At 41.4% G+C, this 19270-nt stretch overlaps 1 protein-coding gene across 1 annotated transcript; it reads left to right on the top strand.

The window, feature by feature from the left end:
• The first annotated feature begins 9959 nt into the window (after positions 1 to 9959).
• On the top strand, positions 9960 to 18767 carry LOC128713571 (protein amalgam). Its single transcript, XM_053808431.1, has 9 exons — positions 9960 to 10029; positions 10340 to 10458; positions 12439 to 12624; positions 13005 to 13203; positions 13655 to 13786; positions 14402 to 14521; positions 14644 to 14814; positions 14971 to 15174; positions 18502 to 18767. Exons 1-9 carry the CDS (start codon positions 9960 to 9962, stop codon positions 18765 to 18767), a joined length of 1467 nt encoding a protein of 488 aa, XP_053664406.1.
• The last annotated feature ends 503 nt before the right edge of the window (positions 18768 to 19270 follow it).

The raw sequence follows: 19270 nt of genomic DNA, 5'->3' as shown, positions 1-19270 counted from the left end.
ATCGGGCAGCCCGATAAGGGTGTTATCGGGCAGCCCGATAAGGGTGTTATCGGGCAGCCCGATAAGGGTGTTATCGGGCAGCCCGATAAGGGTGTTATCGGGCAGCCCGATAAGGGTGTTATCGGGCAGCCCGATAAGGGTGTTATCGGGCAGCCCGATAAGGGTGTTATCGGGCAGCCCGATAAGGGTGTTATCGGGCAGCCCGATAAGGGTGTTATCGGGCAGCCCGATAAGGGTGTTATCGGGCAGCCCGATAAGGGTGTTATCGGGCAGCCCGATAAGGGTGTTATCGGGCAGCCCGATAAGGGTGTTATCGGGCAGCCCGATAAGGGTGTTATCGGGCAGCCCGATAAGGGTGTTATCGGGCAGCCCGATAAGGGTGTTATCGGGCAGCCCGATAAGGGTGTTATCGGGCAGCCCGATAAGGGTGTTATCGGGCAGCCCGATAAGGGTGTTATCGGGCAGCCCGATAAGGGTGTTATCGGGCAGCCCGATAAGGGTGTTATCGGGCAGCCCGATAAGGGTGTTATCGGGCAGCCCGATAAGGGTGTTATCGGGCAGCCCGATAAGGGTGTTATCGGGCAGCCCGATAAGGGTGTTATCGGGCAGCCCGATAAGGGTGTTATCGGGCAGCCCGATAAGGGTGTTATCAGGATGAATCAGCCTTGCCTTTAATGACATCAGACAACATTTTTTTTAATTAATTTTTGTTAATTTTTGTCATATATGTAGTGTTTTGCATTGTCTAAAGTTCGGAAAAAATTGAGTCAAAAAAGAGAGATTATAAAATGTTGAAAATCTGAATGTTGCTCTAATTTGATTAAAATTGTAATAAAACGATTATAAACAAGCTTTACTATATATTTTTCGACAAAATTCGAAGCAAACTAAGTAATATTAAAAAATGTGTGATTGGAAAAATTGAATAATTCCCTAGATATCTTCAGTTCTAGAGAGTTCAAATGAAAATATTGTCCTAGCCCTCCATTTCAAGAAGAACTACAACGATTCTGGCCATTTGAATTTAAATTTCGCACCCCTGGAATGTAATGGGTTAAATATGGTTAGCATATAACACAGTACTTCACGTCAATAACTAACTTAACAGGCGAATTAACCGCTTGGACGTTTTGGTCTACTCCAGAAGTTGAAAGACTCACTCACGGTCTATGGCTGTCGTCTGTACTATATCGTAACCCTGGCTCGTTCATATCGTTCTGAATGACTCAAACAGACATGGCGAGCTGGGTTGTCCGGCGTCATTCCTATGATGTGACCTTCCCACCGTAATCTGACGAGTTTGATTCACGATATTCAGTTAATCGTAAAACACTCTCAGCACATCATTCTGGTAACTTGCAAAATAATCATTTTTCAGCTGATTATTACGAATAGCAACAGAAAAGCGAACTTAAATCAATAAAAAGCAAAAAAAAACGATGTTAGTTCCATGATTTCCAGTCCTTCAAAGCAAATACCACTCACCGCTTCCGTTCGGGTTCATCCGTATTTTCAGCATCATACTGAAGCTCCGAAACATTTCGCCTTTTTCCCACGTAACATCAGGGGAAAATTCGAGATACCACCCAACGAACGCATGTAAAGTCTATTGGTGGATCCAGTCGGAAAAGCTCCCCGAAAGTACGACCTTCTCCTTCGTTGAAGTGGGTCGGTCGCTCTACTCGCCTACCCAACATTCGGCTCCATATCCTGAAGCACGATTCGTGCCACAGCCCGAAGTTCGCTTCGTTTCGAACCATACCGGCTAGCGTACCGAGTTCGCACCAGTGTATCCTGACGTAGCACAGCGCGCGGATGCTTTAACGGACGCTGTCCTGTACGGTTTTTTTTCCAAATTCATCGTTCCGTTCCAACGGACGGCGACAGAATCACGTGCTCGATCCCGTATCCCGTGGCAGTGCGAATCCACGAGCGCTTGGAAGTGATTCCGGCTTTTACGACCCAGTAAGGAAGCAGTGAGTTTCGAATACTTTCCGGTGTCACGGTGCAAAATTTATGTGCCAGGATCAACTATCATCTCGGTCGTACGGTTTTAGTATGGGCAAGGGCGCTGGGATGAGCGGTGCAGTGGAGTGGTGTGGAGTGCAATGGAAAGAGGGAAGAACATGATAAAAAGAATGGATGGAATCGAAAGGTCAATCATGGGCGCCTTCTTATCGGAGTGCGTAACGACAGGAAGCGTCACATTGTGTTTTTTTTTTCTTCTCCATTCCCTTTAACCTTCTGTGAGTGCAAGTGAGTGTACGTCCCATCAATATTAGCAGCGGCTTGGAGTCCTTTTTTTTTGTTTGCTCGGCGCTGGAGAGTATCATGCCGATAGTGGGTATGATGCGTGAAGGAAGATTGTACTAAGCAACATGTTATTGAAAGAGGTGGCACGTGCCAGGGTTTCCGCTGGTGCTCATCTCGTGCAATCTGTACCGACCTGTGAAGCGTGATTGAAGCTCTCGGCATCAGGCACAAAATTAGCACAACATAACGCTCCGGGTCGGGTGCCTCGTTTATTGTTGTGCCTGTGGGAACGGAACGCGACAACGAGAACAACCGGGGGGAGTACCGGGGGAGGTAGAAGCGCACCGGTGCAATAATGAAAGCATGAAATCGGTACAAATAATCAGCAACGAGGTGAGCCTAGAATATGAAAGAAACCAAGCAGCAAGTGACCTCGATTTGGTGCCGTGCAAAGTTTGCCGAAGAACAAGAATGCCATGTGCAACGGTGATTGTTGGCGTGTTGGACAGGCTGTGTTGGAAATGAAACCAAGATGGCCGATGGCCCAAGATACAGTACACTGTAAGTGAACCTCACAGCAGAACGCTCTTGATGTTTTGGATCCGTTTATTCATACTCTGTGACACTTGATTAAAGCGGAAAACAACATTGATCCGGGGTGGGAAACATCAGCCTTTTCATCGGAGTGCATCGTGGGTGTAAATGTCAATGCTCAATAGTGTACCATAATTACCGGACAAATGATAATTAACAAACAAAAAAAAAAAAAAAACACAACCCAAAAAGGCACAAAAGTTTGTTTGATTGCCGGGTACAATACAGCGGCGTGAAACATGGACTTGAAAGGAGGTTAAATGGTGTGGTTATAATCATGCTTTCGCTATTCACAAGACCACCCATTATCTGTTATTAGTATCATCAGCTGCACAGTTCGATAATTAATCGCTCACTGAGTAATATACTTTGCGTGCCTCCGTACGTCTATTTGTCTATTTAAACACTGCGATGTCATGGCCTCGCATTCCGCATCAAATAAATGGTACGCTGCGCTTTGTAAAGCTTCCATTGATCACGATCATGGCCAATCATGATGCTTATGTTCGGGTGAGGTGATTGAATGCAGTCGGTTTTGGGCCGGATATCTAACGCTTTGGTTTGTGAAACATTTCCCGTGTGGAATTGAGGTTTGTTTTTAAGCGTCCCGCTGATCATTATCAATGAGCAGGAAATAATAATTTATCGATTTTCAGTGGCTTCAACAAAACATCTCCACAGTCAAGCGAATATAAACATTAATTGGCTTTTATCTGCTGTTTTTGTTATTCGATTGTCTGAAAGGATATTAACTTATTGTTAAAAAAAAACATTGAATTAGCTTTCACAGTGTACTTCCATTGGAATATCTAAAGGGTTTCCCATTTAGCTGCTTGAAATGATTTTCATGTATTTTTTTTATGTTTATTGTTTTGGGTGCCTAGTTTAACGGAATAAAAACGATTCTTTTTATTCTTATTCTTTTTGTTTTTATTTTTCTTCTTCTTCTTCTTAGCATAACGATCTTCTAGGACATTCGGACTATTTCTGGATTTATTTTTATCGCGTAGCAAGATCAAGTCAGACCCGGTGGTATATTGGTAGCGGTTCCTGTCTTCACACGACAGGACGGGTCCAAATCCCATCCGAGTTAATCTCCTGTACGCAGGACTGACTATCAAGCTACGAGTAAAAATAAAGTCAAAGAAAGTCACAAATAGTAGGCCTAGACTTCTTGAGGTTGTTGTGCCAATAAAGAAAAAAGAAGATCAAGTCAATGAAATACTCTCTCTTTCTCGTTTTCTCTTACTGGCTTAACGACCTACTAAAAAACTATTTTATGTATAAAATATTTTAACTTAAATAACTTAACCAAAGGGAGAGAAAGTTAAGGACACAGTAAACAATCGTGGTAGACAAAAATACATAAATTGGGCATAAGAATATAAAATAAAACCTGAGTGATGTGGGCGAATATGACATACTATGATTTTGGAAGGAATTGAAACATTGTAAATATTTTTTTTTAACATAACTTACTTAATAACAATTGAATAGCAAAGGGATTCCTAACAGACTACCAAAAGGATTGTCAGCATCTTGCGCTGAGCTATATCTTCTATAGCGCTTGTCCCTTAAAAGAAGCTGAACTAAACCTTATTTCTAACAAAGTTTTCTACAACATCTATTACGTGTATATGACAATAACATATATTAACAATGACACATTGACTAGTACTAACTGCCTGAATTCCCGAATTCCGTAGCGGAAAAATACATTCACGATAATATTCATCATGAAGCCAATATTTTAACGATAATCGCCACCACGCCCCTTCGGAAGAGAAAGAACAATTCTGCGACCGAAATAGTTATAATTCACAGTTATTGCTTGCTATTGCAATACTTTTACATCCTTCCGTCCTCGCTTCGATGCTAATCTTCTTAATGCAGATGGACCGTAGCTATCGTCCTTTTTTCACACCTCGAATTTCACCTATCCCTCGCCCCGTAACACCGGCGCCATCAATTCGTCATAACGGTAGCAATTTCTCCGGTTGAACACGTTGAATAATGTCCTCACCATAACAACCCCCCATTATCGTTCGGAAGCAAAAACGCTACCAATATCGGCACCGGGCTGGGGGCAACCATAAAGCGGAAGAAAAAATGACCAAAAAGTACTTTTACACTCGATCAGACAACAAAACAGGAACGCGATGTATGTGTGTGAGCCGGAGGAAAGCTGGAAAGGCTGAAAAAAGGTTGCACTTTCCGGGACAAATTTTCCCGTTCCCGATGGCTTGTCAAGCGTATCGAAGATGTTTATGTTGTTACCCTCGCCATGGCTACTTTTACCATAATCGAATCTAAATCCACCAAGCCATTCAGCCAAGCATAATGACGATATACGGAGGAAATGTAATAAACTCCTCGAAACGTTCGCTTTATTTTCCCTCCTTCAAAAGCTTCCCTGCTACGGTCGAGAGAGAGAGAGAGAGAGTGGTCTCGTGGCTGTCCGGTGATGATGATCGGTGATAAAATTTTACAACGTGCCGCCGAAAAAAGGCAATCGTATAATAGACTCGGTTAGTTTGAATCTATTTCATACGCGACGTGACAAGACGCTGTGTGCTTTTATGAATTTAGAGCACGTTTAACATGTGGGCAACATTAGCGATAGCGATACGGGTATTGGAAAATTTTGAAGCTAGGAAAATAAACATTTGATCGCTTTTTTCTCTATAAACATTTTAATTAAATTATCTTTGAACGTGTCAACAATTTTGAATTAAATGTAAATTTAGCTAAAGTGTTATATTAAGTTACATAAATTAATTTAATTTTATTGCAATTGATTCACGAGAATTTCATTCATGCGATTGATAGTTATGTACCAAATTGGGGAGTTGTAGTTTCCATGACTACCGGTGTACCGGTAGCATCTAACATCCAACAGTGAGAGCAGGATGCAAAAACTGAGAACAAAGTATCAAAATTTCGATGCTTTCAACACACATATGTGTACAGCCTAACGAAAATAGGTCACAGTACACATATTGGATGTACAAAACCAGTCGAGAGCATCCGCGAGTTAATGATTAGTTGAACTTTTGGGTACCTTTTGCAACGTCAAATTTATTTGCTTCAAAAATATATGGAAAATCCGTTCCATACCATACCGCTCTACCTGTTTGCGTTGGATTGCTGATCGCTCATCACAGTGAGGTATGTGTAGTGTGCAACAATGCCATGGTCAAAGAGTTTGCACAAACAGATCAAACATTGTTTAGCTTTACTACACAGCTGGACCAGATATTTATTAGTTCATATGCTGCAAATAAATAGTTCACATGCAACGTGTGCAAATAAAACAGTTTAATTCCGAGTGGCAATCATTTCAGATTATTATTTTCTGAAAGGTGAAGCTTTTGGGTAGAAATTAAACATTTACATAGAGTTAATAATTATAGGGGGAACATGAAGTTTATCCTTTCGATAGCATAAATCACGTGCTGTTGGTTCCTGTTGGTTCCCGAGTAAATATTTGAGGATGTTTTATCCACTTAAATGAATATACATTTTACATAAAATGCAAACTATTGAGTTGAACATTGTACTCTTGCGCAAATACTTTTGAAAGACAATTATAAATTGAATAACTTTAGCTTTTCAATATCAATTTCACGAATAATTATAACGAACCTTTTGCTCTTCTGAAATTTTAATGTTCAATAGTCGAACATTCGGGTTATATACAAAGAAATAATAAAAATGTCGCTCCAATGCTGTTTTTGAAAGCAAAAATTGACAATAATCAAAATGTTTTCACCCGAAAGAGAATGACATTGCCAGCACTAAAAACAGTGAAATATTCGGCGAAATGCGATTATCAACATTCTTCCGAGAAAGAATGTCACCTGCACCGATGCGATGTGGATGTGTAGTGACCGGGAAAGACACCGTCACACTTTGCCCACAACCAACACGGAATCAAATATTTCCAACCCGAGTGGCATGCTGCACGCAACATCTCTTTGTTTCTTCGGTGCCCACCGTGCCTCAGTTTGAACATAATCCCGCTAACAGTTGCGATTTAATTTATCTGCCCCAGTCGCATACTCGTCCGATCGATTGCGATGAATTATGTGGATGGATTTTATTTAACACTCGTGATAATCCGGCTTTTTTTCAATTTTGATTATCGACAACCAATTTCAACCGTATTTTATACGGTTGAATTCCTGTCCCCAGAAGCGTTGTTTTTAATGATTGATCGATAATCAGTTCCTGCTTTCATGCCAAATTCTTAGTAAAGCATGATGAAATTGATAAATATTTCTATTATCAGAAATTATTCAATGTTCTGCGGCGAGTAGTTATGCTGCGAGCTTAAAGTCACCGCTGGCGCCATTTCCTTCACCCAAAAACGCATAAGGAAATTTCCACTCCCCATAGCCATTGCCAAACGCGACACGGTATGGGCACGATCAAATGGTAATCAATTGAATGGTCTAATTAAAATCAAGTTGACAGCTGCGACGTTGCCTTCATAATAAGGCACTCCACATTCGGTACATCCACTGCCGGCTATTAAAACCGCACCGGGTGCCATTTCACGCCCATCGGAAACCGCGTCCCACGGCTCGGAAATAGATTTCATATTCATATTCGTGGCACGGGTCACGAATATGCGAAAAGCGTGTTGCCTCGGCGAAGGAACCGCTAGCCACCCGGCACCCGACCGTACGTGAGGGACTAGTTGAATTATTCAAACACTATTTGGCCATCGCCAGCGTGACAGTTTGCGGTCTCAGTAGCTGCTGCAATGATTACAAAGCCTCGTTACAACGCTTGATGGTTTGTTAGCGTTTATAGATGAATTCTAATGAATTAGTTTGTAATAACAGAAGTTTGAAACGTGTTAAACGTGTTATTTCTTATGCACATGAACAAAACGATGCTTGCCATAAATGATCTCAAATGCAAGATCCTTTTAACAACATTTAATGTCTAAATAGGAACTATTAGGTAGTTTTCAATGTTATTCTTGTTGTAAAATTTCTTTTTATCGTCGACTTGTTTTACAAGCATTTAGCTAGAGGAAATCATAAATAAAGTTAAGTTGAAATTCTGCTGAAACACTGCATCATATTCTTGGATTGATTTAGTATTACCTCAGGACATCAATCCTGAGCAAACAATCAATCAATAGAAAGTAATTCTCTACACTTTTAATTTTTTTTTTATTCTTAATCCATCTGGACTTTCTGGACCGAATATTCTCCTTGTATTATCTTACTTGTTCAACCCACCTGAGGTTTCTTCGTCATTTTGTATAAATTATTGTTTCAATCCTCGGATCGATGCTCTTTGGATTAAATAAAATGGAGTAGAATAAAGGCTTTCGATTCACCAGTAGGTTAGTCATGTCATTAGAAAGACATCGGACAACCTTCTCCTTCTTCATTAGTGGCACTACATCCTTAAGTGGTTTTCTAAGATTTCTGGCTTTCTTATTTCTTGACTTACTGAGATCGCGCGATCTTGATCCTGTTTCAGGCATTTCTGCAATCGATGTTATAAATTTAATTTAAGCATTTTAGACATACACCAAGCCCACCAAGCAATTGTAGTGTCTTACAAGATCAAGTAGCTTTTTGTTAATCTGTGATGGTGAACAATTAAATTTTAATAAATGTAAAGTAAAAATTTAACTTGAAAATAAAAAATTTAAACTGTTATACAATAATCATATGTTACTTTTGGAGTCTGAAACTTCATGAAAATTGAAAATGAAAATTTGTTTGCAATATGTTCATCAAATCAACAGTAAATTAATGTCTATTTCTATTAATGTCTAACAATCAAGAACAAAAGGTATAATCCCTTTAAATATTATACATGAAACATTGTCTTATTGTCTTCTTCATTTGCCCAGCATTTGATATGGATTATCGTGAAAGGTTCCGAAATACTCGTTATGTTGTTACTATTATCCGTACGTAGAGCACTGCCCCAACTACCACAAAGACCACTCGGGTTGCCGTGCATGCCACAGCAAAGGCAATCGCTAAAAGCATATGTGCAGCTGCACATATTTTCAAATTAACAACCTTTCACTTACACCGCACCATATTTCATCGCTCATTGTGCATGAGTGTGTGTGTGTGTGTGTTTTTTTAGCCCATTTGTCGCCCATTTTACAGTGAAATATTACAAACAAACAACCAAAAAAAAAACAACAATTCTATATTAAAACTTCACAACAGTTCCAACAGCTTACATCTTTAAATATTCACACCGCAAAACGGACCAATCGCCGCGTGTTACGTGTGGTAGTGAAATGTGAGCCGGAAAGGAGGCGAACGAAACGGTGCAAAAGTGTATTTCCCGTGCAATCAACATTTTAATGTCCACTCCAAAAAACCAATGTGAGTGAGATGCGGGGGCATTGCATTTGTTTCGGTGCATTACGCGGATGAATAAAAGCGCGCGCGCGCTCTCGCCCACAGTTCACGCATCAGCGAACCGGCTGAAGAGGCCACCGTCTAACGGCCGGTCGTTGGGCGCAGGGTTGTGGAGTTTCGTACGGGTGCCGTTGCATGGTGCATGGGTGGGAAACTTCGGTGCGATGGTAAACGACGGGCGCCGATGCCGGTGCAGCTGAGGCTCGGGAAGCCGTTCTTCTGAGGTCTCTCATACCTTAACCGGCTTGCGCTACAATGCAGCAGTGAATGGTTTCGTAAGGACTCCGGTGAAGTGTTTTCTCCCGCAACAATGGGCGCCGGTGCATTTGCAATAAGTGCAGCAAGTGAAGCAGCGTGCGATGGTGCGAAACTGAAGCACGGCTTAAGCCAACCGAAGTGGTAGTGACTCATCTCACCGGTACACGCGGCCACGAGTGTGAAGTTTCCCGGGTGCGAAATAAAGCGAAGAAGGCAACAACAACAACAAAAAAAAGCAGGGATTAAGGACCGATTTTACCGTGGCGCATTAGCGGGCGAATTGTGCTCAAGAAGTGTAGCAGGCAGTGATAATAGTACTAATACTGCTGGCAGCCAACGGAACACACCGCCAAACCAAACCAAACCAAAAACAAGTGAGTGAGAACCAGGCGCGAGCAAAAATAGAAACCGAATGCACCACGGCAACCAGTGAGGGCCGCAGCGATGGGATACATAAATCTGCTCGAACTAAAGCTTTTGTTAAATATATCATTAGTCGTGCTGCTGGTAAACGGTAAGTTTTGTATTCGAAATTTAATTTCTCGAATTAGTATGATTTATGCGCGACGGTAAATAATCATAATGGATGACACAAACCGGAGGAAGCGGTTCGCAGTTGCGTGGCTGCTATTTCGTTTTCTTTTTCACTTCTGTTCTGTGTGTGTGTGTTACTTTTTTTTTGTTCCATTAAAACAAACGTAACTTCAGAAGCGAATGATGAAAATCGGTTCCAGTTTTCCACCATTCGTTTTGTCGCTACGGATCGGTGTCGTTCCTGTTTCACTCTCGTTTTGTTTGTTCTGCTCGTGTTCTGCCCGCGATAGGACATGGCACTCAGACGGAAGCACAGCCGGAGTTTTTGGCACCGCTGGACAATCTTACGGTGACGCAGGGCCGTGACGTTTCGTTCACTTGCGTCGTTAATAATCTTGGACAATATAGGGTAGGTAGTTACGGGTCAGTTAAAGCATCTTTCTGTTTATGTTTTAAAAGAGAAACTCATTTTAACACTGAATTAATTGAATTGAATTTGATTTGAAATACAAATATGGTTATAAAATAGTATTTTTTATATAAATGAGGATAAAAATTAAGAAATGCGTAAAATAATTGCACCCATTGCGAAGGTTTAACAGCTACCTGGTAAATATTCAACTCAAAAGGCAGGAATAATAACCATTCCTTACAAAAGAGGCTAAACATGGTTAAGTAAAATTATAAATTGCTCCACGTGTAAAACCTGTCGTTCACGTACAGCAGGGGCACCGGAGGATGAGTTCAAAATATTGTTTTTCTTTACGACCACCGAAACACTCTAAGCTATGCGGTAGCATGTTTTGCGCTGTTCAGCGAAAGTAGCACAACCAAGCCTATTTAATACCGCCTCGCAGCCAGGAGTTATTGATGATCTCATTTGGGAAATTTATTGAAAACAAAGACCAACTTTTATTGACACGCAGCGCGCATCGGGCGCGAAGCGGACAGGCTGAATTTACCGTCGACCCCCATCGCTAGAAAGTGGCAAATCACTGCCTAATGAAAAGCGTGCATAAAAGTTTGAAAAAAGAAATAAAAATCCATTTTTCTTTCGGACATTTTCTGCTACATTATGAAACATGCTTGTTCGGCATGAATTTTCAATTAAATGCAATAGGAGATTTTGAAAAAAAAGGATACGCACAAGCACGATAGGATAAGCACACGTATTCCATTGGAGTCATTCAATTTATATTCTATCGTGAGAGACACCTCGTCTAATTCTGTGATTTAAAAAAAACACCCCAACATATTCTCCTTACTACATTGGTAAGCTTGTGACTCTTTATTACTCAACAGCTAACGAATTTAGCACGCGATGTTCGTGCAGGAAATTTTTTTAAAGACACTTCAACATTCGGGGGGTGAACCAACAAATATTATCTACATTATGTTTGGATAGTACATGATCACTTATTCCAGCTCATGCTAAGCTAATTTCTATCAATCGCCATTTAACCCATTACACATCCCAGAGTATAAAATTTCATACGCTAAAGTAAAGTAGGCCTAGAGTTCTTGAGGTTTTAGTGCTACTAGAGAAGACGAACACTTACGAAGCATCTGGGCGCATATTAAAGACATTGGTAAAGGAGTGTGGTCGAAATATGATACGACCCTGACTTTCAATGGATTACACTATAATAACATAGCACAAGATCATGGGATTAATAGAATATTTTCAATTTCTATTTCATCGTCAGTATACGGTAGAATATTACCTTAAACCCAGACCTTAAACAGTATTGAAAGAACACATCGCGTAATTGAGAGATCATCAATAAATTGTGAAAATTATTCACAATATCACTCATTATTCATAGGAATATAGATAAATCTTTTAACTCATAACTAATGTATATCAACATAAATATAACGAATTGCCTATCGAAGCATAACTTCCAGGTTTCTCTCATCCTGATCCTTAAGTAAAGCGTTCGCATGTCCTATGATATGAGATACAACTCATCCAATTCTGTGGTCTCAACTCAACAATATGAGATCTTCTATTTTCCTGAAAATGATTCTTTATTGCGTTATTCAATAATGCAAACCTCATCGACAAAAGAGTTGAATTTGAGGATAACATATTGTCAGACATGAATTGTTATCGATAAAGTTTGTGATACTTAAGAATTCTTCCGAAAATCTTTTTAAAAAATACACAAAATTTAATAACATAACTTAATCTAATGTTAACTAATTTATCTTTCGACCAATGAGAGCGTTTAAGTACATCAAATATCAGAATTCAAATTAAAATAAAATTATTAAATTATTAAAATTTAATATCTAATCTAATTTATCTAATAACACCTATTCCTATTATTCCTATTATTTCAAACCCAGAAACTAACAATGTCTACCCACTCGTATTCCGATTTAGGTTGCTTGGATAAAATCCGATTCGAAGGCAATACTGGCGATCCACACGCACATGGTTGCGCTAAACCCGCGCCTATCCGTCACCCACAACGGGCACAACACGTGGAAGCTGCACATATCGCACGTGCAGCTGAACGACTCCGGCAGCTACATGTGTCAGGTGAACACGGACCCAATGCGGCATCAGGTAAGCGTGTGAATGAATGGTGGTGGCAAGAAAGGAACAAGATCCCGTAACCCATCACTGTGACAGCTTGCGATTTTAAAGCCAAGAACCGCGTTAAATTGTCGGTGCAAACAAAACAAAAACCCCCAACCGAACTACAAAAAAGGACATCGCTCGCCCGGGTTAGCAAATGGCACGGGTAGAGTTGATGATCCCCATGGGAGGGGGGAGGGTTTGGCTGCGAGTAGCGAAATGAGTCATGTTGCCCTTTTTTTCGTCTCATGCTCATCAGAGCAAATGGACCGACACACCATGTACTTGCATGCTCGGTGCGGTTTGCTCCCTGCCAATCCCGCCAAACCGTTGCACTGCAAACTAACCAAGAAAAACCATAATTACAGTCGGGCAACCTGGACGTCGTCGTGCCGCCGGACATACTGAACGAAAACGAACCCAACACGCTCGAGGGTGGTGTGGCGAACGAGGGCGGCAACGTGCAGCTGGTGTGCCAAGCGACCGGCGTACCAGAACCGGCCGTACAGTGGAGACGCGAGAATGGCAAGGACATCGTCGTACGAACGGAGGGCCGAGAAAAGCAAGGTAACTCTCGGGAGAAAACGACACACACACAAACACACGCTCACGAACAACAACAGCTAAACTTTCATCCGGATTTTCCGCGCGTTTTCCCTCCATTTTCCGCCATTGGAACCGTAGTTTCTGACATGGCGTTTGATTTACTAACTACTTCTCAGCTGACCCCCAAAGGTTAGATCCAACGCCAGTTAATTACCGAACAATGCGGAAAGATTCCCGTACATTGGCCTGCTTTTTTTATCCTCTCTTTACATTAAAGTTTTCCTGCAAGCAAAAAAAAACACACACACACACACAAATCGCCAAGAGTAGAATTGTGTTACGTTGAACGATCTACAGTTCTTCGCCTTCCGTTCTTCCACTCCTTTAAGTTTAAATCGATTTTAAACCGTTTTTTTTTTTGCTACAACTGCTCTTTGTGACTTCTCTGTTCCGTTTTCTCTTCTCCCGACAGTCGTAAAGTTTGTTGAGGGCGAACGGCTCGTCCTGAATCAGGTGCAACGGACCGACATGGGCGGGTATCTGTGCATAGCGTCGAACGGTGTACCACCCTCCGTCAGCAAACGGTTCGATGTGCAAGTAAACTGTAAGTATTTTACTTGTTTGCCTGTCTCATTATCTTCCGTGCAGCTAGAAGGGCAAATAGTTTAATTCATTTTGTTACTTTTCACACCGAGCCTGAAGCGTGTTTTGGTGGAGTGGATTTTCCGGGCAAGGGTTGATAGGGTTGAAGTTTTGTTTTCTATTCGTTTAAATTTTAACCCATTTTCAGGCAATGATCTCGTTGAGCGCATTGGACGTTGTTTTTATCCACTTAGATTTAGTTTTTATATTAAACTGTTGCTTATTTAATTTAATTTAATTCATTATAGCTCGGTATTGTAGCTACCCCTGCATCGTCCTTCCACACAAATGAGGCCAAAAATGCTCCTGAGAATATCGTTCTCGAATGCGACTTCTTTTTGAAAAGGATTTCTTCTTGAGTATTAGAACTATATGAGTCCTACCTTCGTTCGTCGTGGCAGGTGTTTTGAGAAGAGAATTTTCCTCATACCGTAGAGAGAATCATTTTCAGTGTTGTTACTAGCTTAGAATTCTATTATAGCAATTTCTATGTATTCAGATGTAATAATCCCTTGTAAAATGATGGAATTTATCTAATAAAAACTCCAATAATGACCACATCCTTCTCATTCCCCAGTTCCACCAAATGTGAAGGCAGGAAATCAACTAGTAGCAGCACCGGTGGAAAGCCATGTCCTGTTGCAGTGCATCGTGGAGGCATTTCCAACCCCACTAAACGGTTGGCACAAGCACGATGGTAAGCTTTTCACCCATCTTCTAGCAATACATGCACAATCTACCACCAATCCATTAACATTGGATTCCATCGCAATGGGCTGCAAACAAACGGAACGGTTTCGGTTGTGCTCCCAATTACAGGCATGAAGCTTTACGAAGGTGAAAAATACACAATCAGCGAGGAAAAGCTCAACGCCTACACCTGGCAGCTAAACTTGACCGTGAAAAATCTCCACAAGGGTGACTTTGGACCGTACATTTGCTCAAGCATCAATGCGTTGGGAAAATCGGACGCTAGGATACGTTTGCAGGGTAGGTACATGCACGCTTCATCAAACACCGCCGAAGCTTTGCTGCCGAATGTTCGTGCACGCTTATTTACGGCGACTGAGCTAGTACGGTTTCTTTGTGCGGCATCGCTTTGCTCACCGAGTTGCTCCATTTTCCTGTTCGTGCATTTGCTTGCAGAACTACACCTACCTCCGAAACCTACCACAACACCAACGCCTTACGTACCGTCAACAGTGAAGCAACCGCGTCGGAAGCAGCACTACTCGACGCACGGTAAGGGCCATGAGGCGGGCAAGGGCGCCAACACCTTCAACCGGGATACGTACATCATCAACCACATACAGGAGAACGATTATCTCGGCAGCTTGATAGTGCACGAAGGTAAGACCAGTGGGAAAAGGGACGTTGCATTGCTGGTGGATTGATGAACTTTGCTTAAATATGAAGAATGTTACGGATTTTTTAAAACTATTTTTTGGAGTGAAGCACATAGTTTAATTGGCAATTTAATGTAGTTTAAAGTCTTACAATTTTTCCTAATGACTTTAAGCTGTCTACGGCATTGGTCGACGAACTTCTTGAAGTTGAGAGCTAAACAGCATAAAAGAGCACAAGCAAAGAGTTTAGAAAAAATAAGAAAATAAGTTGGTGATGGTGGCCCGTTGGTGTATTTGGTAGAGTAGCCGGTCTTCACACGACAGGACCAGTCCAAAATCCCATCCAGACCGTGCGCAGCACTGCCTATCCAGCTACGTGTAAATAAAGTCAAATTAAAACCAGAAATTCCAGGACTACACCTCTTGAGGTTGTGCATAGCGCAGTTAGTTAAGAAGAACCAGACCAGATACATCACTATATAAGAGTGTTAAAATAGACGATACAACATTCTTACCATGGCTTTATTGCTTAGGTTTTTTAGCTTTTGATTCAGACATTTTCATAGCGAAAATTATCCCCCGAATAAACACATTTTATAACTCATAGATAACGTTCCAATAAGTCATGTTGGCCCAAGATAGCGAAAACTGGCTATCATTTTGGGACGCAGTGCAACATGGCACTGTTGAAGCCCCACGCATCAACTGAACTTAGCGGATACAGAAAGTTCCCCCCTTTGCTCAACATAAATAAATCATTTGTCTGACAAATTATGTCAGATTGGTATCGGCTTGGACTGTTTATCTAAAAGTACCCTCATAACTGCCGGGATATTCCAGCTTCGCGTTAGACAAAAAAACGCTTTATACAAACACGGCAAAACAATTATATCCTCTACAAGTCCTTACCGGGTATGTCCACGTTAAGAAAAAAAAAAACGAGACTAACCATCGATAGCTGCGCTTGCATTAAACGAGCATCTGCACCCCCGATGCAGTGTACGATTAGCGTACGCGGACGCACTAATTAACTGATCGGATGCGAAAGCATGGATTAAAAACAATAAAAACAGCACACAACACACATTAGTACAACAAAACCTGGGGAACAAAATGCGCGCCATAATCACCTAACCTATATATTTTGCTCATGTTTTTACGAGCTTAACAACAGCACCAACGTTCGGTGATTTGTTTCTCTCGCTTTAATCTTTGCGCTGTTTAATCTCTGCTGTTTTTCCCTTCCATTTTCTACTGTTCTTTTTTTCTTTGTTTTCCTCTCTCGGCCATTTTTTTTTCGGATGAGCCTTTTACTCCTTTACTGCATTTGCATTCGATTGGCCGTAATTGAAAAAACCCGCCGCACTGGTTATGATGCGGAGGCTCAATTAATTTTTATTGCATCACAATGAAACACCCCATAACAATAAATTAATTGATGTGATTATCAGCTCTTGGCGCAATTTTATGCTGCCTCGGTGCATCGGATCGGTGTTTGCGTGTTGCGCTTTTTCGCTTCACTCCTCCTCAAGTGCCCATTCGCCGCTTTCACCGGCCGCTTTCCTCATTAAAAACCCGGTGCAGCGGCGATGGGCGATCTTTTTATTTTTAAACAAAGCAACAATACGGAGCGAGTATTAAAAAAAAAAAATGCGATGCGATTATCAATCGCTGTCGGGAATGGTTTTGGTGCGTGCAAGGATGCAAAACAGTTCAGGAACAAATCAAGTCCTTCAGCTCGATCAACGCACGCATTTATTTATTTTTAATGACACGAACACGGATGATAAGGTTAAGAGGTAAAAACACCCCAGAATGGTATGTTCGTTCAATATCTGGGAAAACAGTTAAAAAAAAAAAACATCCCCCCAAACGGCTTCTGTTCTGTAGCCCGCCGGTTGCCACAACCCGGTGGGGATAGCGAATATTCGTTATTAATTATTTGAGTGCAGCTTTCAATCTCTCTCCCAAACGCGGTGATAATGTTGCTTAAGCCTTCATTCGGTGGCAAAAATTAAATAATACAACAGCGGGGTCGTGACACTGCACGGCGTGTTTCATTATGTCGTGTTCCAATAGAAATTCCAACCCGTGCTGGTCGAACGGAATTTGGTTCGATGGAGGCGCATGGTGCACTGAAAAGAGCATACAATTTTTTTTACAATTTTATTTAAAAATAACACTTTTGGTGTTCAATTTTCACTCATCCTTTGTTGTCCTAAATTGTTTTATTCTAAATATTTTTTGGTGAATAATACATTTTTTCCCAAACCGAGCTGGTGTAGCGATATTTGGTTCGATGGAGGCGCATGGTATACTTAGCAGAGAATACTTAAAAAATATATAAATAAAACTATCGGCATTCAATTATTACTGTGTAAATTATTTTACTCTAAAAATTTAGAGAGTGATACACTTTTTAAGCTCCTCAATTGAAATTTCGCTTAATACAAGTAGTCCCCGACGTAGACATGCGGTACGTCTTATATAAGGATTCGGAGCTATGCGGGGTTTTGAAATTTGATATCAGATCAGATCATTTAATGCAATAAATAAATGAATCCTTCATCATTTGTTTAAAAAGTCACATGAGCAGCTAAATATATTATAAACACAGCAGAAAGTCTACTTTATAACTTTCGATTACAGAAAGTTCCCGAAATACCCGTGTTTCTGTTATACGCCGGTTCTAAAGATTCATGGATATTTTCGTGAGATTTGCACAGCTGAACAAGTTTATAGTTTAAATTTAACAGCTAAAAGTTTACCAATGGTTGATAATTAATGTTGGGTCAAGAAGCATTTAAGAATAAGCTGAGCAGAGCGCTCGCACTCGGCAAGTTGAGCAGTAAGCGAGAGATAACTTAAGGCTCAAACGAGCATGTTGCTCGGAGATTCTGAAACAAATGTTTACCATTGATGCCCTGTCGAATTAATCATAGCGAATATCTGTCCATTTTTGCGTTCTTGCAGCCGAGAATCAATGCTCAAACCGCTAAACGCGTTCATGCACTGGACTCGATTCTTTTATATGAAATATGCGAATATTTAAAACCATTTCTTTCAAATGTGCTTCTTAAACATTGTAGCAATAAAATGCAATATTTCAACATAACCAACTACATACTCAGCATACAACCAAATTTTGAAACAGTTTGCAGGATTTCAATATTATAAATTAAATGTTAGAATGCACCGAATGACATTTTGCTCAAGTGCGCAATGCAATTATATGCACACATTCGTAAAAACATTTCACATCACACATACACTCTCTCTCTCTGTCTCTCTCTCTTTATCACTCCGCTTCTCGTCATTTCTCATCACGCAGGTAACGGCGGACATGGGCTGGTAGGTATGAACGGTGCGACAATGGGTACCGGCAATGGGTTGGGCGGTCCGGGCGGTACCAACGGTGGGTTGGAGAAGCCACGCAACACGCAAATGCCGGCACCGATCCCATCGCGCCAACCGCACTGGATACTGAACAACAAATCCCGCGCGATGGACATCTTCAGCCACAGGCGCACGGTCGCGTTCGTTAGTTGTTGTTTGCTAATGATTTATAGTCTGTTGATGCTGCTGACGTTTACATGAAGCTGTGTTATGTTATGTGTTATGTGGAAGCGAACCATCTCCCCGCCGTTTCGGGCGCCACAAATGGCCGATGGTGTACGTTGCCGATAAGTATGGAGAAAATTAGTCGCAGCGGTCACGACACCCACGAGTATGCCTCCCCCATTCTGCTTGGTGTCGGGTGTGTGTGTGGAGAAAGGCGAACCAACGCCGGGATGAACAATAACGCAGTTCATACGTGAGGTGAAGGTTCCGGGACACGTGTGACAACATAGCAACACCCAAAGATGGACGAATTGATGCATTTCGATCGTTCGATCGACTGTGTGTATGTGTGTGGGGGTGTGCGATTAGCGCTAATTAAAACAGCTGTTAAATAAACTACTTACAATCATTTACACAAAACCAGGCCGAGGCACGTATAAGAGCCACAGATCGGCTGGTCGCTGCCCCACAGGTATGTACGTGTGTTTGAGTGTAACCGAGTGTGTGCGTGTGTGGTGAGACAGGGAAATTAGGCGATA

The sequence above is a fragment of the Anopheles marshallii genome, chromosome 3 (assembly GCF_943734725.1).
Source record: "Anopheles marshallii chromosome 3, idAnoMarsDA_429_01, whole genome shotgun sequence".
Lineage (NCBI taxonomy): Eukaryota > Metazoa > Arthropoda > Insecta > Diptera > Culicidae > Anopheles > Anopheles marshallii.
This window is presented reverse-complemented; position numbering and strand designations above follow the sequence as displayed.